This window comes from Cricetulus griseus, chromosome 7, assembly GCF_003668045.3.
Source record: "Cricetulus griseus strain 17A/GY chromosome 7, alternate assembly CriGri-PICRH-1.0, whole genome shotgun sequence".
NCBI classification, from domain to species: domain Eukaryota; kingdom Metazoa; phylum Chordata; class Mammalia; order Rodentia; family Cricetidae; genus Cricetulus; species Cricetulus griseus.
Window position 1 is genome coordinate 75,344,409 of NC_048600.1, and position 22,113 is coordinate 75,366,521.

At 46.1% G+C, this 22,113-nt stretch overlaps 2 protein-coding genes across 3 annotated transcripts in view; both read right to left on the reverse strand.

Annotated features, from left to right (window-relative positions):
* Positions 1-3,018, reverse strand: part of LOC113836755 (multidrug and toxin extrusion protein 2) — a 44,031-nt gene extending 41,013 nt beyond the window's left edge. The window contains exons 1-2 of the mRNA XM_027426198.2: positions 2,866-3,018; positions 2,688-2,789 (exon numbers count right to left, since the gene is read on the reverse strand). Of these exons, the coding sequence (XP_027281999.1) occupies positions 2,688-2,789; positions 2,866-3,018 (255 nt within the window). The remainder of the gene's footprint in view (positions 1-2,687; positions 2,790-2,865) is intronic.
* A 629-nt stretch (positions 3,019-3,647) lies between these two features.
* LOC100774248 (multidrug and toxin extrusion protein 1) overlaps positions 3,648-22,113 on the reverse strand; it is a 36,874-nt gene continuing 18,408 nt past the window's right edge. For both annotated transcript variants that reach the window (XM_027427254.2, XM_035448075.1), the window contains exons 13-17: positions 16,037-16,106; positions 15,651-15,783; positions 9,291-9,385; positions 8,590-8,668; positions 3,648-4,757 (exon numbers count right to left, since the gene is read on the reverse strand). In XM_027427254.2, the coding sequence (XP_027283055.1) occupies positions 4,531-4,757; positions 8,590-8,668; positions 9,291-9,385; positions 15,651-15,783; positions 16,037-16,106 (604 nt within the window). In that variant the 3' untranslated portion in view covers positions 3,648-4,530. The remainder of the gene's footprint in view (positions 4,758-8,589; positions 8,669-9,290; positions 9,386-15,650; positions 15,784-16,036; positions 16,107-22,113) is intronic.

Sequence of the window (22,113 nt, forward strand, 5' to 3'; positions counted from 1 at the left end):
AAGGAACACAGAGGACATTTAAAATAGAAAGAATAGAAGGCTGGGGTATGTCTCTGTGATAGAGTATTTGCTTGGCATGTGCAAGGTCCTGGGTTCAGCTATTCAATGTGGCATTAGCTAATAATTTAAATAAATGAAAAAGGGGGGAAGCAGCCAGGCGTTGGTGGCACACGCCTTTAATCCCAGCACTCGGGAGGCAGAGGCAGGTGGGTCTCTGTGAGTTCAAGGCCAGCCTGGTCTCCAGAGCGAGTGCCAGGATAGGCTCCAAAGCTACACAGAGAAACCCTGTCTCGAAAAAACAAAAAAAAAAGGGGGAGGGGAGCAGAGAAATAAAGAAAAGTGCAATTATCAGAGGCCGTAGCCCAAGCCAAGGGTGAGCTGAAATGCTGTGGGCAGTTCCTAGGGGTGGCAGCCAGAAGGATGACCAGATTGGTGGGGCGGGTGACATGGTGGTTAGCATGAAGGTGAACACTCCTGACCACCATGGGCAGAGTCTGGTAATGCCTTAGGGTTTCTTTTGTTGCGACGAAACACCATGACTAAAGAGCAAGTTGGGGAGGAAAGAGTTTATTAGGCTTACACTTCAGCATTGCTGTTCATCACTGAAGGAAGTCAGGACAGGAACTCAAAACAGAGCAGGATCGCAGAAGCAGAAGCTGACACAGAGGCCATGGAGGGGAGCTGCTTACTGACTTCCTTCCCCTGGCTTGCTCAGCCCACCGTCTTATAGAACCCAGGACCAGCAGCCCAGGGATGGCCCCACCCACAATGGGCTAGGCCCTCCCCACATTCATCACTAAATGAGAAAATGCCTTACATCTGGATCTCATAGAGACATTTCCTCAACTGAGGCTTCTTCCTCTGATGACTCTAGCTTGTGTCAAGTTGACACACAAAGCCACCCAGGACAGATGAATTGGCAGAGATGGTGGGAGAGCAAAGAGCAGACTGCAGCAAGAAAGGGTGGCACACGCCTTTAATCCCAGCACTCGGGAGGCAGAGGTAGGCGGATCTCTGTGAGTTCAAGGCCAGCCTGGTCTCCAGAGCGAGTGCCAGGATAGGCTCCAAAGCTGCACAGAGAAACCCTGTCTCGAAAAACCAAAAAAAGAAAAAAGAAAAAAAAAAGAAAAAGAAAAAAAAAGAAAGAAAGAAAGAAAGAAAGAAAGAAGAAAGGCTGAGTGTAGACTCTGGCAAAGAGAGGAGGGAAAGGAAGAGAAAAAGCTGAGGTGGTGGGACATGTTCAGAGAAACCCCGTGATAATATTTACTACAAAGAGTGGGGATGAGAAAAGAGGAGGGGCGTGGAGGAGAAAGAAGGTTCCAGAGTGTGGTGGAAGGTGAGTGCTGGACCAGGTGCCCAAAGGACTGGACATGTGGAATGGGAGGGGAGAGGAAGGAGGGAAGGGTGAGCTGCCTGGTTAGTGTTGGGGCAGGAAGCCAGCAGGGCCACAGCAGCTGTAAAAGGTTGGGGCATCCTAGTGTAAGGACTCCATGGGGCAAGAGCAATCAGGATGGGGTGAGGAACTGACAGGGCTGGAGGGCAAGGGGCTGAGGAGAGCCTAGACACATAAGGCCAAGCATTTGTTTCTACTGTAAGGAGACTGCAGGAGGGGCAGGGGTCCTAGAAATCAGTGAGGTAGATGAGAGGAGTCAAGTCACACCACCAAAGAGACAGCAAAGGGCAGGAGAGAAGAAGTCCCCAGGGGCTGAGGGGGGTTGACTGGATATGAGGAAAAGCACAAGATGGGATGGGATGCCCAGAAGGGAGCTTCCTGATTGGGACATCAGGCTAGGAAACACCAGGTCTCTAATTGCCACCCTGTCGATGCATGTTCACAACTCTCAGTGTCCAGGACACTGTGGACTTTGCCCAATATCACGCAGTGGCCAAGCTTATCTTACCTGGAGAAGACACTGGGACACACACACACACACACACACACACACACACACACACACAGAGAGAGAGAGAGAGAGAGAGAGAGAGAGAGAGAGAGAGAAAGAGAGAGACAGAGACAGAGAGACAGAGAGACAGAGACAGAGAGAGTGTGCATTAGTTCTGCCAATACAGTAATAGGCCTATACATAAATTAAGACTTCATAGCCACGTGCTCTCTACCGCATTATGCTGGGGAACTGCAGGCCTCCACTGTTGCACAGGGCACTCCAACATCCTAGAGAGTTAGAAAGGACATTTTCTGAAATGGGGGGCGGGGGGAGAGCCAGTTGTCATCTCCTCACTGGGAGGAGGGTTTTTTGTTTTGTTTTGTTTTGTTTTGTTTCCATGTCTGAAAGTGCAGATCAAATGTGAGCAAAGCAGCTCTCCCCTACCTAATTGATGGAGAAAGGCTTCTAAGGAGGTGTGATTGTAACAAAGGCACTTTACAAGAGTAATAGTGCAATCTTAAAGAACTATGTAACTAATAGCTTTGGTGGTTTGGTTCAACAGAGGGGGGCATGTAGTTCCTTTAGGGTAGCCATGCACCATGCCTCTGCTTGGGACGCTCCTTCCAAATGGGATGATCATCATGGTAGCGGTGGGTCAGACCCAGCCCCTGCATTTCTAATTGTGAGGCTTGGGGTTAGGGATGTGCCCAGCACACACACAGCCCTGAGTTCATCTCTAGCACTGTAAAAATAAAACACGTTAAAGCTTTACTCCCGAGGCTTTACCAAGTTAACACCTACAGAAACAGCGAGTGTCACGGCGTCCAGCTCGACTTTGCCCAGGTGTCCGCAGAAGATGGAACTGACGATGCTGATGAGAAAGATCATCAGCTGCGCCAGGAACTGCGAGGAGCAGAAAGGCGGTCACCCTAGGCCCTCCTGGGGCCACCCCGCACCCGCAGCTCCGGGTCCGACTCACCACCGGGCCCGCGAGCGCCGCCAGCGCCGCCGCCTCCCGCCGCACGTCGGGGGACAGCACTCCCCGCAGGCCCCCAGGGCTGCGCCACTGCGGGGCGTCGGGTGTCTCCGGAAGCGGGATGGCCGCGCTCAGGCTGTCCTCGGCGGGCTCCATGGTGCAGGCTCTGATGCAGGCAGGACCTGCACGTGGAGCGGAGGGCGGAGTGGCCACTGCGGGGACCCGCCCCTCGCGCCACCCCGCCCCGGGGCGCCTCGTCCAAGTCCAACTGTCACCCAGCGCGCGGTACAAGCCTCGATCTGGGTGGCTGGAAAAATGTCATCTTATTTACCCAGCAAGAATGAAGATGTGAGGGATGCTTTAAGTGGTCCCAGCCACACCCAACCGACGGAGGGTTGTGGGTGTAGCTAAGTGAGGAGTGTTTGCCTGTTGCGGACCCCGAGTTCCAGACCCAACCACCAAAAGAAAAACGAAATAAATTGAACCGGTTTTACTCACGGTAGTTAAATTTCCTAATTGCTGCAGTCTCGTGTGTACTTAACCCTTTAGAGGCTGAAAAAGTTGGGTTTCGTCTTAATGCCTTTGTTAAAGCTTTGTCCTCTGGCCACCATCAGGAATTGTCCCCACTTTACAACCCCAGAGACCTCCCCTGCCTGTAACCCCTCAGGAGATCCGAGCTCTCTCTGATGATTAATAAATGATGTTTGTTCACAGAATAATAACTCAGAGACATAAAATGTATTTAATAGAAGTCGCACAGTAAGAATACAGAAGCAGGCCAGCTATAGGTTTCTCTCTTAGAAAACAATTGGCAAAAGAAATGGCAAGTCCACCCCTGAATTCAGTCGGTACACAGCAGTCCATGTTTGACCGTGGTGGATGAATTAATATTCCACCATCATCTTCCCCATATTGTCTTAGACCACAATATGGTGTTTACTTTACTCTTTATTAGAAAAAAATTTGAATTCTCAGTTCACAAAATCCATGAGTACAGTTGAAGTCTGTGAGCTAAAATGACTGGCCACTTCCAAGCCTATGAATTGTCGGTAAGTTCAAAGCTGCATGTGGTCCCAGACTTAACAGTAATTCACTTTCCAAGGGCCTGGCTCTACACTGGTCAAAAGTGACATGTACTTAGTAGAGACCATTTTGAACTGGGAACTTTTCCTGGGTTCCCAATGTGTTGACACCATCCTTGGGAGATATGGGACAGTGGCAGTGATCTATAGCCCCCAGGTGGCCTTGCAACCACAGGGGTGAAAAAAATCAACCTTCGGGTTAGTACAGTATCTCAAACACTGGTTTTTGGTAGGTTAAGTGTATTGCATGCATTGTCCACTCATAATGCATGCCTCTCTGTGTCTGCGTGTATGAGAGAGAGATTCTCCATCACTCTGTCTCTGTCTCTCTGTGTTGTGCATCTGTGATTCTCTGTCTCTGTCTCTCTCTCTCTCTCTGTGTGTGTGTGTGTGTGTGTTAGAGAGAGAAAGATAGAGAGAAAGAGACAGAGCTTGCTTGTTAGAGGGCCCTGAACACACTAAGCATGTCTTTCCCACAGCAATACCCCCAGTCCTGATGCAATATTTCAATATGTGATAGATTGGTTAGGTGTTAATCTCATGAACTGAGGAGCACCCATGTGGCTTGATCTCTGACTCTTCCACGTCACTCAATTCTGACATATATTCTCACTAAAATCCCCCCCACCAAGACTATAACTACTCCCAGGAGCAGGAGCCCTCGCCGAAGGGTCAACTGTTTCCTAGACAGTTCATTGCTGTCCTTCGGGTGGACAGGCAAAACGTGTTGCTGGTTCGTCTGCTGGTCCAACTGAGTCTCATCCTTTTTCTCCAGATTCATCATCATAATTTCTCCTTGGCTTTCAGGACCCACTGTGGGGGAAAGGGACATTAGTGAGCAGTGTGAAAGGCTTTTTATTTTCATATGTACAAATGATGATTGTTATTCATGATTATTGATAGGAGAGGGTTGATTCCAGGAACATTTTTGATATGATAAATAAATAAAAGAACCATTGTTAATTTTTAGGTAAGAGATCTTAGGTCCATGCACCTGCTGCTAGCCCTTTAAATGACTATTAATGTCCCTTCAGATTATTATTGTTTGTTTCAGATAAGGCCCTGCAGAGAAAACCATAATGAAGCCATAAATTGCCAAGCCACCCTGATCCACTTTTCTGGCTGATTTGCCACGAGCTTTGCCTGCTACAGCCTCAGTATACTGACACTCACTGTTCAGAAGTTCCTGTCTGTAAGAACATACACCTGGATGACCCCGCCCCCCCCAACACAGGCGGGGCACGCACAGGAAAACTTGCTAAGCCATCTCCACGTCACCAGCCATGCATTACGGCCTGCGTGAGGACTCTGCGCATGTGCAAAACCCCAGTGCGCATGTGCAGCCTTCCCTTAAAAGGTCCAGCCTTCCAACTTTCTCTCTCTTTGGCTCCTCTTGGGTTGGCTGACAACCCAGCTCCATCTCCCCCCTCTTCAGGTAAATAAACTCCATGTGGGTTGTTCATCCGTTGTTCCTTTCTTTATATCAGCTGCTGCAGCTTAAAAAAAAAAAAAAAAAAAAAAACACTGTCTGCCATTTTGTACTCGGAAGGCATGATTTGTGCTTGCTCAGAAGTGTGCCCTGACCTGTGCTAAGTCTCTCCCATAGGAATAGGCATAAGTGACTCCAATATAATCTTTTTACTGCCTTTGCTCCAGGAGATAGTCATAGGGTACAGATAGGGACACATTTGTGTTTCATTTGTAATAAGAAATAGGAGCACTTTACTATTTATTTACAAGAGCACATTTGCACCCTGCTCTATAGGAAGGAGTGCACACTGTAAGCAGTTTGCAAGTATGCACTGCTAATGGTTTGTTTGTTTGGAGTTAACTTTCAATCTGAATGTCATCCAAATTGGCTCAAGAGAAATGCAAGCTTCAGTAACCTTGGCCAGCCCTCTCCTGCTATGGAATCTCAGAGACAAGGCCAAACATGAGGCCATGGGGACAAGACTAACCTCTGAAATTATTTTTTGCCTCTTGTGACTTGAGCATTTCCTCACTATGCTCCCTTTACTCCCTTTTGGAACAGTAACATATATCCTGTGTCATTGTATGTTGGAAGTGTGTGATCTGCTTTTTTTTAATCTTGGTCTTGGAGGAGATTACAGTTAAGAGGTTACTGTGAGTCTCAGAAGAGACTTTGGACTTCTAAGCATGGCTGAGACTAATATAGACTATGGGGACTTTTGAAGTTGGACAGAATGCATTTCTGCATTATGATACTGCTACAAGCCTGTGGGGGCCAGGGAGTGGAATGTGGTGGTTTGACTGAAAATGGTCCCCAGAGTCCGTAGGGAGTGGCAGCATCAGGCCTTTGTTGGAGGAAGTGTGTCACGGGGGGGGGGGGACGACGACTTTGAGGTTTCAGAAGCTCAACCCAGGCCCAGTAGCTCACCCTTCCTTCCTGCTGCCTGAGGATCCAGATGCAGAACTCTCAATCAGCACCATGTCTATCTGCACTCTGCCATGCTCCCTGCTATGACAATATTGGACTAAATATCTGAACTACAAGCCAGCCCCCAACTAGATGTTTTCCTTTATAAGAGTTATTATGGTCATGGTGTCTCTTCACAGCAATAGAAACCTCAAGTCACCTCTGTTCCCTGGTGCCTGCAAATGTGCTAGTAAGAGAAGGAGGAGATAGGCAGGTCTCCCTCAGGCTTCCCAGATCTTCCAGTGTGCTCAATAGAGCACAATTTAAAGATTCAATTCCTGGTTTCTGTTTATGATGACAGATAGAAAACCAAATCCCATCCCCAGTACTGCTGAGGGAGTGATTTCCAGGACACTCTTTGATCTTATCCCTGGTTGTACTTATTGGCTTTATACTTCATCAAAAAACAGCTCCGGAACCATCCAAAGTAGGAGTGAAAATCTTTTAGAGATACTCGTGCCCCCGACTTCTGCCATCAGACTAGTACAACATGGTTCCCAATACATTGTCATTTCCCCAGAAATCTCATGCTAGGAGATGGCAGATGTCTGGTGCCAGCCAGAGAGGAGCAAAGAGATTTCACAGTCCTGACAACTTCTCAGATGATCTTGGGGGAAAGACTATCAGTGATGGGTTGCTGAGGAGCAGGACTACGTGTTGACCACCTATGCATCCTTTGTGCCATCTGCTTATATCTAAACCTCGTGTCAGGACCCTGAAGGGGAAGTGGAGAGGAGTCACTGGACCCTTTTATTTGTTCCTCCTCCAGTGCAGCCACAATGAATAAATCCCCTCTCTGCCTCCCAACATTACTTGTCTGTTCAGTTGGCCCCTTGAAGACGTCAGGGGCTGAACCTGGGGTAGGGCTGCCAGGGTCCAGGCTCTGACTTAACAATGCTTGTAACAGCCCTGCATTTGGTCCATTATCTCTGAGCACTTCTAGTCACTCTACAAACTGCTCTGGTCAGCCAGAGTGAGAAGACAGAGTTCTTCCTAGGGTCAGGCTTTTCAAGGGGCTGACATGTATCTAGTAGGCATTTCAGACTGAAAACAAGACAAATGAAGGACAGATAAGCAGGGGCATAACTCAAGACATTCACAGAACTAAATACGGGACTCTTCACCTCCAAGGACCCACCTAGAACCAAGCAAGATAACGACTCACATGAAGACTCAAGTCTTACAGCCTTGTGGAATAAGAATACTAACTGGAAAATACATTAAAAACTAAGTTAAAAACTTTCCAAGAGAAAAATAAAGGCAGATTACCAGGCAGCCTAAGGAGAAGATTGGCATCAGCTTTCTTAAAAAGAAAGAGGGTATGTAAGTTCACCTTATCCGAAAGGCTTGGGAACAGAATGTTTCAAATTAGGGATTTTCAACTTGTGCTAACATTGTTACAATGGCCTCAGAGTCACGACAAATAATTTGGAACATTATAATACACCAGGCTTCACCAGGCATGTAATGCCAATTTGGGAAGCAGGAGGGTCATCCTCACCTAAATGCCAATTCAAGGCTAGCCTGAACTACACAGATCCTGTCTCAAAGAAACAAAAGCAAACAAAACTTTTGAAATTAGACAATACCAGGTCACATCTACAAGATACTTAGGCTATGTCTGCCAGTTTCAAACAATGCAATCCTCACAGTAACAAGACAGGGTAAGTATCATTTCCCAAATTTTACAAACTAGCCCTCCTTCTCAAGATAATTGTTAAATCATGATTAAATGAATTAAAAAGAGCATCTTTAAGGTGGTAGAAAACTAATGATACAAAAAAAAGTCCCCAGAGCAAGATCACAAGGAAGCTGGAAACCTGGGAAGTGAGCTAGCCTGGGGGTCAGGGATGGCTTTGCTCCAACAGCTCTGTGTGTAGGATGTGTGGCTCATGGTGTGTGGACTCCCACACCTACAGACATAGCTAAATGCTGTTTTCTCCTGTCTAACTTCATTGTATCAGGCACAGGTTGCAGGAAGATAGAAGGAAGCCACATTTACCTCCCTTATAAGTATTAGCAGAAGGCCTAAGAAGTTTGAACTATTCATAACAGTGAGTTAATGTGTGGAATCAAAGTGAACAAGCTTAAGTCAGTTTCTGAAACTTTAGTGCTCCACTGCAATAAGAGCTCACAGCAGCTAACCCACAAATGCCCCTCCAGTCCTGTATTGCCAGGTCTGCGCCAGAGCTGAGAGTTGCAGCATACCTGAGTGAGCTGGCTCCTGAGACACAGCAGAATTCCCATTCAGGGCCACATTCACCTTCAAATTGGCATGTACTTGAGCCTAGAAAAGTCAGTGAAACTCAAAATTAAGGGCAGGGGTCAGCAGGTAGCATTGTTAAACATGGCTACCTGGTTTAGGAGAAGCCAAGTCCCTGAACTGACATGTGAAATAAAGCTTTACTGGATGGCTATGGAATTATCTTCCAAAACGAGGGGGGTAGGCTAATCTGAAGGGGAGATTGACCAAAGTAGCTAAGAATTCGCCCTTCTTCAGCTTCTTACTTCAGCTGCCTTTTCTACATCCTATTTCCAGACCTCACATTGACCTGTGAAGGTGAAAAGAAAGACGCATACAGTGTCTTACATACACACACACACACACACACACACACACAGTACTAGGATGAACTTGGAAAAAGTCCAGTTCCAATTCTTCTGGAATTGGCTTTTCAGGGCAAGAGACCTGCAATGGAATCCTGTTTTTCTATTCACTGAACAAAGGGAATCAACAGGGTCATGGAGTCCTGTACTCAAAATCCTAATATAACAAAACAAAACCAATAATAACAAAAAAGTACAAAAGTAGCATAAAGAAAAAAACCTCCCAAAATGAAAGAATGCATGCCACATCCGGTCTGGCCTGGCACCTGTGGAAAGACTGGGGCAGCAATCAGGACAGTTACCTGTTGACAGGCGAGTTTCCAATTGAGCCGAGCAATAAAAACCAGAAAACATGCAACCTGACAGAACGAGCAGATGATGATCCCTGACCACAGACCTGCACAGGGAGATATTTGACAGGTTAGCTCAAGGACACAAGGGCCACACTGAGAGATAGAGACCTCCATCCTGTAGAGGCTCAGCATTCCCGAAGGCCACCTGCCATGATTCACAGTGTCAGAACTACAGGTCCAGGAAGCTATTTGGGTCCTTTTTGCTTATGGTGATTGGATGTTAAGAAACAAGCCAGTTGTAAGGAAATACTTTCTCCAGAAAAGTCATTGCTTTGTGCTCCTCAAAAGAGGAGACTAACTTCTTAATTTACATAGGTATGTGTGTGGTCTACACGTGTGTGTGTGTGTGTGTGTGTGTGTGTGTGTGTGTGTGTGTGTGTGTGTGTGTGTGTGTTTGCGTGTGTGGACACACTGGGAGGGTGCACATACATGTGGTGCATAGTTGTGGAGGCTTGAGGCTGGTGTCAGGCATCTTCCCTGATTACTCTCCACTTACATATTTAGGCAGGGTCTCTCTCCACCATATATATTGAGACAGAGTCTCTCTACCTTATATAATGAGGCAGGGTTTCTCTCTCTCGGGCCTGTACATTGGAAATCTATTCCATCCTGACACAAGTTCAGAGAGCCACTGTCTTTAAGATGTCAGCTAATGGCTGCAGGATGTCCTGGCCTGCTGGTGAAGGTCTCCTGTCTAAATAACAATAGGCCTAGGCCCAGGCAAGATTTTATTTTATTTTTTGTTTTTGTTTTTTTGAGACAGGGTTTCTCTGTGGCTTTGGGGGCTGTCCTGGAACTAGCTCTTGTAGAGACTAGGCTGGTCTCGAACTCCCAGAGATCCACCTGCCTCTGCCTTCCAAGTACTGGGATTAAAGGCGTGTGCCACCAGCACTCCCAGGCAAGTTTTATTCCCACCCTGAAGGCTAAGTGATACTGGTATGGAGTGTCTGAAGGCTGAGTACAATCAGCTACTAAGTGTCTTTAGGATTAAGGGAAGAAATTGCTATCTACTGTATACATGATAATAGATGTCTTCTGCTCTTGCCCCCACCTTTGTATGGTTACTTAAGATGATGCCTGAATAAACTGGGCACTTTCAGTATTAACTGACTGCCCTCCTGATATAATCTTATGTCTCTTGTCTTTTCTTTAATGTCAAATAGCTAGCCTTCCCTCATCCACACTCCCCAACTCAGGAGCAGACCAGGGCTGTTCGGCTGATTCCTATCACAGCCCCAAAGACATCAGTCCGCAACATATGGCCCTGCAATGTGGGGCTAATAAAGACAGGCACAGGCATCTCTCCACCTTAAATAGTGAACAGTGTCTCCCACTGAACCCAGAGCTCACTGTTCTGGCAATCTGACTATGCAGCTTGCTCTGAGGACTCCCTAACGTTGCCTCCCTATACTGGTATTACTTAGTTTTATACCCACCCAGCTTTTTACCTGGGCTCTGGGGAATCAAGGTTGTGTGACAGGTTCTTTACCTGCTGAGCCATCTTGTCAACATTTTTATGGCCAATAAGTAAGCCATAAATATTTCATTTTTAGTTTGGATATTCCTCATAAAGGCTTTTGATTTAGAAATTAATTATTGTGTCTGGCTATCAGCTAAATTATTAGCAAAACAGATTATCAAACCTTTCATTAAAAACATCCCTGGAAGGAGTGATATAATTATAATCTCAAAAATTTTTTTCAATATAATTTTAAAATCCCTGAAGCTTATGTATATTCTTGATGTCTAAAAAGGAAACAAACTACTGGGGATGGAACCCAGGGCCTCACATGTGCCCGGCATGCACTCTGCACCGAGCAGCATCCTCATTGGAAGGGACCATCTTAGAAGTCAACCGAAAGAAAGAGAGAGAGAGAAAAAAAGAAAGGAAGGAAGGAAGGAAGGAAGGAAGGAAGGAAGGAAGGAAGGAAGGAAGAAGTCAATCTCTATGTTCTAAAATTCTGCTTGTAAAACCCTGATCTTACTTTACATGGATATGGAGATGACATGTAGAATAGTAGAAGGGCTTAAAGTAGGACCCACCAATCTTTTCTCATTGTTTGTTTTGTATCAGACAGGGTCTCATTATGTAGCCCTGGCTGGCCTGGTATTCACTATGTAGATCAGGCTGGCCTCAAACTCAAAAAGATCCTCCTGCCTCTTCCTCCCCAGTGCTGGGACTAAAGATGTGTGCCACCACACCTGGCAGAAATCACTAATCTTAAAATTCTCCCAGAGATTTCTGCTAAACCTTCAAACCTAACTTTGGACACAAACTTTGCTTCCAGGGCTGGTTACACTGTAGAAAAAACTTTAGAGCAACAGAGCAAAAGTTGAGACTGTGGGCCAGGAAAACCCTGTGGATCCCCATGTCCTGGTAAGTCCATCTAATAAACTTGTATGGGGATTATGAGGAACCACAGATGATGAGCAGTTTTGTCCTCTGTGAATGAGCAACAGAACCAAAGCTCTACCTTCCAGGAAGTGCTGAGCACACAGATGGACACTGGCCACAGCACATGAGTTTCCAAGTCTGTAACCTACTGCTGCAGCAACCAGCTCGGAAAAGGAGCTCCTCTGCCTCATGACAATGCCCAGGAAGCCCACCTGCTAGAAACTACACCAACAGAGAGCCAGGTTACAACCACTAGAAAGCTAACAGTGACTGTAACCAGCAACTGACAATCTCCCTATCTAGACCATAGTCAAATATGAAACCTTAACCTATCCAAGACCATGTCTCTTTGGCTGCTTTCAAACAGGACACACCTGAACCACCCCCATCCCTCATAATGCTCTCCCTCTCCTCTGCTTGCCTTTCAACTCTCTGCCAAGACACAGATGGGAGGGGCCGATTCCCTGGAGTAACAGGATCCAAAAACATAGACTTTGCTAATGAAGGGACCAGCTCCTCATTTTGGCAGCCATGACAGACTAACACTTGTTTGCCTGACCTTGCCTTGGTCACTAGGAGGTCAGATGCCTGCCTCGTGGCAAGGAACCAATCAGAAGTTAGCTGGTGGTGCTATACTTTATGGCTCTGGGTGTGCTTTACGGACAAGTGCACAGCAATGACGTACAGAACATAGTAATCACCCTGGGAGGGCCTATGGGCCATAACAACCAGTTGACCAATCAACACAGGGCAAGTCCTCCAAGCCTGGAGGCACACCAATCCTGAGCCTGTGCGTACTTCTAGACACTCCCCTTACGCTGCCCTATAAGATCTCTATACCGTGGCTTCTCAGCGTCTTTCCCTAGCCATCCGCCATGGTGGATGGATGAAAAGCCCAAGCTAACATGGGGTTAGCTCGTTAAATAACTGCATTAAAGGCTCGTGCTGTTTTATCAAGTTTTCGCCTCCGCCTAATGATTGGGGTCGCCATGGTCCTGGGCCGAGATCCTGGGGGCAGGTGTCTTTCACTCTCTATCTGATTAGATCTATAGAAGGGCTAAGGCACTTATCTTTACTTTACTCTGGTAAGGTTCACAGCTCTGCCTGTTGGTACCAACTGCCCTCACATCTCACTTATCAGGAGTGACCAATTAGTCTGCTCTTCACAGAAGTAAAGTCACCTACCAGTGTCGGGCCCAAATAGTATCTGCAGCTACAGAGTATTTTTAGGATTGGGAAAGTAATTGCTATCTGTTCTTTCTGCATGATAATAGAAGTCTTCTGTCATTGTCCTCACCTTTGGTTGGTTACTTAAGATGGTGTATCACTAAACTGAGGTGAGCATTCAGTATTAACTGACACTGCCCTCCTAATACGATCTGATGTCTTGTCTTTAATGCCAATAGCTAGCCTTCCCTCATCCACACCGCCCCACCCACCCACCCCCACTCAGGAATGGACCCAGGGCTGGTCCCGATCACAGCCCCATAAACACCAGTCTGCAACATATGGCCCCTCAACGTGGGGCTAATACAGGTGGCATCCAACACACCTACCCGTACCAGGATGGAGTAAGAAAGGCCTCTGATTTCCTCCTTCTAACACCCAGTTCTCACACACAAAATACAAGCCCATTCCAAAGATTTTTGACAGAAATATCCAGCTACCTCCAGCTGTAATTTGAGTTATGAACTTGATTTCCACTAATGTCATAATGTCTATTAAAAGATACTGGGTGGTTACCAGAATCATCTGGGAAGGGCCAGGAATTTGTGTGCTTGAAAATCCCTTGTGGCAAATTGACAGCCGTTCTGATTAGTAAGTGTGTGAGAGCCCGCAGCCTTCTGGGGTGCTTCTGGGAACTGGTGTACACACTGCACACCCTAATGGCAGCAATGTGAAAGGTGAAACTGACCTACTATACTTCTATCTAAGAAGCCATTAGAAGAACCAAGTACATGCTCTCCCACAGCCCATATCTTCCCAGGGCCCCTGCCATTTCCCTCCAAGAATCCCCAGCTCCTCTACTTTGCACACAACAGAAACACTTCATCAAATGAGTTAAGAGGGCCAAATACAGACCTTGGAATATAGATGTACCTTATTTAAAGCAGATTCCTTTATAAAATCTTAACTCAGCCAGACAACGAAGACATACACCTTTAATCCCAGCGCTCTGGAGGCAGAGGCAGGCAGAACTCTGTGAGTTCAAGGCCAGCCTGGTCTACAAAGCTACACAGAGAAACCCTATCTCAAGAGAGAGAGAGAGAGAGAGAGAGAGAGAGAGAGAGAGAGAGAGAGAGAGAGAGAAAGGAAGGCTGGAAGGAAGGAAGGAAGGAAGGAAGGAAGGAAGGAAGGAAGGAAGGAGGAAAGAAAGAACAATAACAACGAAGCAAAATTGAACATAGTTGGACATGCTGGTGCACGCCTTGAACCCCTGCACTCAGGAAGCAGAGGCAGCATGTGGATCTCTGTGTGTTCTAGGCCAGCCTGGTCTACATAGTGAGTTCCAGTCTATCCAAAGTTATAGAATAAAACTGTTTAAAAAAGAAAAAGAGTACATTTCAGATGTATCATTCACTGTATAAAATGATAGCATCACAGGGAGATGAATAACCTAATTACCTTGGCTTAAACAGTCCACATTGTCTACACATCAAAACAGGACTTTGTGCTCCATACATGTTCATAATTGTGTCTATCAATTAAAATAATATTAATAAAAATATAAAAGAGACTATAAAGTGTCACCTTAGTATTTTTACTGATTACATGTTACAATAATAATATTTTGGAAGTGTTGTGTTAAATAAAAATACTATTCAAAAAAACCAGACTCCTCTGGTGTTTCCATTGGCTTTGCCATCTGCAGATCCAAGCCATGAATAGCACCAGAAACTCAGCCAAATATTGTCTGCGTCTTCATGGCCATAGAACTCTGGAACTCTCTTTCTTTGAACAACTCCAATATTTTTAATTAAAATATTATTGAACTTGAGAAAAAGGAGTAACACAGTTAAATATGTGGTACTGGAAGTCCCAGACAGCTATCAGATGACTCCTGAGCACCTGCAAGCCCATCACATACTGACGGATGCAAACAAACCATGCCTAAGTCAGTCACTACGTTACCCCAAAGACAACAGTTAGCTTTTCATATAACCATTTATTCATTGCCAATCATTCTCAATTATTATTTTAGAAACCAAAGCTAGATAGTTATCCATTTCCCTACTTTAAAATAAAAATGAACTCTGGTAATTTCAGACCACGTAGAATCAGTTTCTTACTCAAAAAACACAGCCAGGTCATACAGAGGAGTCTTCCCCACAGTCCTTCACTCTACATTCCTCCCACGTGTTCCTCTGCACATGGATACTGACAAGTGGGGAACAGAGGCTGCAGAAGGGAACAAAAGTGACAAGGAGCCCACCACCAGTCCTGTCCTCTGTGCTGAGTACATGGGGTGCTGTTCTGGGAAGTTCTGCATCCTAACCTAGGCCTTCCCCACATCACCCCAGACTCCTCAATATACCAGGAGAAGGCCTTGGTACTGTGGTGTCATGCTAGGGGCCTCACAGTACTATGGACCCTCATAAAAGGAACAGGGCAAGATCTACATACAACATGTTTCTGGTGCTTTGGAGGACCTGGCCATCAAGTCCTGTGACTAAGGACTGGCTGATTTAGAATAAGGAGAAGAATAGAAAGGATCCCTTGCTGTGCACCAATGCTAACACATGGGCAACAGGGGAGTGACCAGGAAGCTCTGGGCTCAAGGTCACTTTTCACCCACTGCCTGCACACTCACTCTGACAAGGTACAGGAGTGTGGAGCAAGTCAGGACAGAGGAGTGAAGTTTCCATGTGCTTGGCCTGTGGACAGCAGGGTTGTCTTCCCACAGTTGAACTTACCTATCACTCCCAGCTTGGCTGCGAACATCAGTGCAATCCCGATGGGGAGGCCGATCACATAATATCCTATGGCGTTAACAATGGCTCCAACCTTCTGGTTTCCAGTGCCCCTCAGAACACCACCACAGGTACACTGTGGGTGGGTGACATTTATCAGTGGGAACACAGCTGGTGCTTCTAAAGACCCCGCCTCCCAGGCATAGAAAGCCTCTCTGTGGACCTCAGCCCTCCTCTGTTATAAAGCTTTGTAGAAGTGGCCATGATAAGAATCAACAGTGCCCTCTAGACCACGCTAGCCCCCTCTTCCCACTTGAAACTTATCATCATCAGAAGAAATCACTTTCGGAGACATGGAAGTGTGTGGGGAAATCAGGCTCGATACTCACAGCAAGACTTTCAAAGAGGTGGGACACAGCATAAATGGGGACCACTTGAGCCACCAAGTCCACGATCTCTCTGTTGGGGAAACAGAGCACATGGTAATTAGTAAAAAAAGGAGGGGCCAAAGAGATGGCTCAGTGGTCAAGAGCACTTGTTCTTGATGAGGATCCAGGTTCAATTCCCAGCACCCACAACTGCCTCTGACTCCAGTTTCAGTAGGTCCAAGAGTTTCTTCTGGCTTCCATGGGCACCAGACATGTACATGGCACACAGACACACATGCAGGAAAACATCCATAGGCATAAAAAAAATGAATTGAAGGGCATGGATCCCAGGAGAGGAGGACCCACATGTACCCTAGCTCAACAAGGCTTGGGCTCTTTGTCTAGATGCCCTGGTGTATTCACAGCAGACAACAGTCCAAGTGGGGACAAGTCTACCATTGTGTGACACAGAAACCAATTTTCTAATATAATCCATAGCTTCTAGGGGGAAAAATCCATCCATTTAGTCAATGAAATCCATCTACCCCCAAAAAACAAAGCTTAGATTGGCAATGCCACTCTCCTTTTAACCCAATTCCCAAGGCAGATCTTGAATGCACATCTCAAGAGCTGTCTGAGTGATGCATTACAGAGAGAGCGCGCGTGGAGTACGGCTCAATGGCAGAGCATCTGCCTAGAATGCATGAAGCCCTGTGTTTGGTCCTGGCGCCATCAAAGAATAAATGCTCTTCCCAGTCAACCAAGTGTCTCAGGGTTCTCACTTCTAGAAATGGGTTCACCCTTAACACTACAGATTTGGATTTTAATGTCTACACATAAAGGGAAGAAGAAAAATGCTACCATGAGAAGCACCCTCAGAGGCAATGATTGGAAAAAAAAAAACTGTCTGGCAATGGATATTTGCTGAGTGGATGAATAAAGAATCCAGTATCCAGTGTGGGACTGGATGGTCTCTTTCTTTCCTCAAACCAGCACAGGAATACAGTTGTTTGTTAAAATAAAACTTTGGATGGGAAGTATATGCAAACAAATCTGATGACCACTGCCTCTCAGGCCACACCATGACTGTCCTGTCCCCACAGATGGCAATTCTTACCACTCCTGTGTTTATCTGATATTCATGAAAATAGACTCGAATACAAATGGGTATGATGAGATTCCCCTTGCACTGCACACATGTCCCCTCTACGACGCCTACTAGGGTTTTTTCTGTCTACAGATGACATCCTCTCTTCTAGTCTGCTGAGATATACTTTCAGTGTGGTGCTGGTCAATCCTGTCTACTAAAATGTAATCTTGGGTTTTAATTTATTTTCTTTCTTTCCTACCTTGGGGTCAGGGGGAGTGGAAATGCATAGACTAAAGCAAGGCCTTCTGTGCACATACTACATACATGCTCTCCCACTGAGTCGCACACCCAGCCGCACACCCTGGCTCTATCTTGGACTTTTAAATAGATATGTAACTCACTTTGGCAGGACAAAAGGTCAAGGGTCAAACCAGGGCTTCAAGTCTATGAAGCACTAAGTTGTATTTTTGCCCTATTTTGTGCTTTTAGATCGGTTTTGGTGACTGGGAACAGTCTGTTTTTGTGTTTTGTTTTGTTTTGTTTTGTTTTGTGTGTGTGTGTGTATACTGTCAAATACGGGTGTTCTGTGGACACATTTGGTTCACAATAAATACTGTTTCTTTTTCTATGCTTTGAAAGATTAAACATCATTAGAATGATCTATATTTTAATGGTTTGAAAACTTTCTCCCCTGGAATCAGTGATGGGGGGGGCGGTGGATTTTAAAACAGGTTTCCCTTACTTCTTATAAAGAAACCACTTGATTTAGATTTTCAGTCTTTCCTAGGGTAGATTTTGGTCAACAATGTTTCTGGAGAATTACTTCCTCTTCTGTGGTTTTTGTTTTCCTTGTTTTGTTCTGTTTATTGACACAGGGCCTCACTATGTAGCCCAGACAGACCTGAAGCCTGTTATCCTCCTGCCTCGGTATCCTGAGTAGGAGAATTGTAGGCATGTGCTACTATGCCTGGCTTTGTTATTCTAGGTTTTAATTTTCATTACAAAAAGAGATGGTGTGAACTAATCTCTTATGATTTTTAAAAATGATTATGGGTGTGTGTGTGTGTGTGTGTGCGCGCGCGCACGCGCGCATGCATGCCTGCCTGCCTGCCTATCTGTTGCAAAATTTACCATAGAAAAGATAGACAATCCAAATAAAATGATTTCCTTGTAAGAAATGAAAGAAACTTGTTTTTAAATGCCCTTCTGGTGACAGTTACAGAACGGCCACTTGGACCACATGCTTGGCTGGAGATGGAGACAGAAGAAGGGGCAAAGGAAGAGGAATAGAGCCTGGACTGTGTCCCACCGGCAGATGAATTGGGTTTACCTCTCTCTTTGTGTTCTCTTCACGGTGATTAGCTGAGGTAAGATTTCATCTGTTTCATTTATTCTGCCACTTTGGGTTGGTCATGCACACAGAATGACAGGTATGCATTCTGAGAAATGTCTTAGTATTTAATTCCTTTGCTATGTGAATATCACAGAACAAGGTCACCCAAACCTAGATGGTTTAGCCTGCTACTGGGAGTGGAGGGGTGGGCTATGAATCTGTCCTGTCCTGTCCTAGCCTGCTGTTCCTAGGTCCTGATAAACAAAATGACAGGAAATGAAATCAAACATGAGAGAAAACGCTAGGATTGAGGGGCATGGTGTACGCATGTCACAGAGATGCTGAGGGATGCAGGGCGTGTGGTGTGCTATAGCAAATTTTTTATAAGAGTATAAACTTTTTATACTCTAAACGATTAAAGGTATGGGGAAGTAGGTTAAACATGATCCAAGTATACTACATACATATATGAACATACAATAATTAAATGTATTTTTAATTGTTCATTATTATTTTATGTGCATGGGTGTTGCCTGCACATGTCTGTGTACCACTTGTGTAACTGGTATGCCTGTTGGAGGCCAGAAGAGGACCTAAGATTCCCAGGAACTAGAGTTACAGATGGTTGTGAGCTGATTCATGGCTGCTGGGAACCGAACCCAAGGCCTCTGGAATTGCAGCTAGCACTCTTAACTGCTGAGCCATCTCCCCAGCCCCTTAATGCATTTTTTTTTTACTGTGTCCCAGGTTTCTTTGTTTAAGAAAGGAGTGATAAGTGATAGAGGTTCAAAATCAAGAATATCACTGAGCTTCAACTTCCTGCCCACCACCATCTCCCCACCCTCCCAGCCCCCACCCTTGTGCTTCCAAGCACTCCTCAGTAAATGAAGAACCTGGTCCACCTGCTGACAGAGTACATCCCAAGCTTTGTCCCTACTCCACCCCCACCCACCACCGACCTTCTACCCTCCCCCTGACCCATCCCTGGGAGAGCTCAGAGCAGTGACAGGGACTGAAGAGCTGAGCCTGTTGAAGTGGAGGCTCCCATAACCAGGGGTACCAAAATGGGGTCCTGGGAGCAGAAGAAAGGATACAGGGCCCCTAGGAAAGGAGACTCTGTAGCCTTAAACTCCTGTCAGTGGGAATAGTCAATGCTGAATTGTTTGTCCTTCTGGCGAGAACCGCGGGCACATTTGCTGGCTCTTGTGGCCCAGCTCTAGGGTCTCTCCTTTGCATATCTCCTGGAGCTTCTTGTTGGCTTCCTCCGCCTACTCCTCCAGCAGGGGGCGAGGCCTAACCCGAGTTCCTGACACCCGATCTGGCTGAATGCCACTTTAAAGAGAATCCCCGGGGTGACCCCACACTGGCCAAGTGTTCAGTAGCACGATCCTCTCCTCCAACAGCTTGGACGATAGTTCCAGTTCTTTCTCCAGAGGTTTTACACCCCGGATTCCTGGTTGGGGAGGGGACGGCTCCCTCTGCTCCCTCCAGCTTCAGCCTCAACTCTCACAGCCCCTGAGTGGGCAGTACAGTGTCAGCTCCTGTTTGGCCGTCGGGCTGCAAGGTCTCCAGACCAACCTGGAGCACTAAGCCCTCTCCAACCTGAAATCCACAGCACACCGCCCCTCGACAGAATTCATAGGGGGGGAAGCACAGAAGCCTCTCATACCTCCGAGCCTGGCCCAATCCCCCCCCCCCATTTGATTTCTTGGCTACCCTTTGAGAAAGAAAAACGGAACTGTTTATGGTTGCCTTCCTCACCCACCCTGAAGTGAATAAATTGGATGGCTGAGGCAGAGAAAATGTCAGCCTCCCATCCAAAGACAAAAGAGAAGCCGGTGAGGAGGAACCTGAGGCAGCTGTGTCTGTTCCAAGCTTTTTGAATCCACAAACGAAAAGCCAGTTTGCAACTTGTGACTACTGATAAAGGTATCCCAAGCATCAAGTGTCTCTATGACATTTCTATATACTAAGAACATCCTGAGCTAGCCTTCCTGAGGAAGACAAAAACCCTGCAGAGAACAGGATGGATTTGTTTGTCTCTTCAGCCATCAATTCAGTGTAACGGTTTCTAAGACAGCTCACTGGTGAGATTTTTTTTTTTAACTTTAATCTGTGTGACAAATATATTCTAAAACTCTAAAAACCAGGCAGTTTGGCAGCTCTGAGACACCAAGGTGACTCGTCGTTAGGTTGAGCATCCCTATCAATTCCCCAGGACCAAAGTGCTTTAGACTTCAGGTATATCCAGATGTCAGAATATTTGCATAGACATTATGAGCTACCATGGGGAAGAGACTTAAGTCTATACACAAAATTCATTTCTGTTTCACATTGCCAGGAGTGCATGCCCCCATCCCTGGGACCTTGGGCAGCCATCTGGGCAGTCTTCTGGCAGCCAGCAGGCTCAAGCCTGAAAGCTAACTGCTGATAACGGTGCAGCAGCTGCAGAAGAAAAATTCAGGCTGAGTAAAAAGAGATGCATCAGGGGTCCTCCAGGGAACTCCAGAAGTGGTTGGACTGTCTTAACCAGCGTCTTTGAAGACAGACCTGCACACCTGATTGTGAATTCTAGCACCTTTTGGTAGGCTCAGGGTTCTTCCCCACCTCTCCAGGTTTAACCCCTCTTCTTCCTACTGTTGACTCTATTTCACACCGACATTCAGCCAGTCACAGCCAGTACCTTACACATTTGGGCTTCTGAGTACAGGGGGTGGGGGGCATTGGAATTCAATGGAGGAGGAAAAGACAACTGCCTTCAGGGTTCACTGGGACAGACTCACCTGAGACAGAGGTCCCCAGCACAAGAAACCTCCTTGGCAGGGGCTCAGTTGAGCTAGCCTTAAGGACTCCACCTGCAACTGCAGGCAGTTCTTGCCTCAGCCTCCAAGACTCCACTCCACCCTTCGGATGAGGACCTGATTGTCCCCACAATAGTTTTGAGCCCACATGTCAAGACCACTCAACGCCCATAGCTCTACTGCTCTGGAGGTGCGCAGAGCTGTACCATGGCTCAGACCTGATCCTTGCTGGACCAGTGTCAGCTCTCGGTTGGCATCTTAAAGCTTTTGGGAGCTCTGAGCCACAATGCTTCTCAGAGCTGTGCCAACACTTGGCTACCACCAATCTATTTTAAGTTGTTTCATCCTGTTTAATGTTGTTAATCCCAAACTGACAAATACACCTCATATTTATAGAATGATGGTGTTCAGATACTTTCAGATTTTGAAGCATTTTTTTTTAATTAGGGGAGTAGGATGTTCAATCAACCTGCAGATGTAGCAGGCAAAACCTCTACCACTAAACAACCAATGCAACTTCTGTCTGCAAATGTAAACAGTGGTATTAAAGACTTTAAAAAAAGAAAAAATACATGAGGGTTCGTGAGATGGCACAAGCCTGCGTTCAATCCTCAGAACCCACATAGTAGAAGGAGATAATTGCCTCCTGCAAGTTGTCCTCTGACCCCCACCACACACACACACTAAAAGTAATTTAAAGCAATTTTTAGAAATCCATAACTATCATGTCCATCAAAAGCATACTGTCCACTAACTTGAGATTCAGATTACAAATTGATTTCTCTAGCTCAGCAATCAGGTTCTTCTCAAGTGAGTCAGTGAAGTTTTAGTTCTTGCAAATAACTTGGAACACTTTGCCAAGATACAACTATCC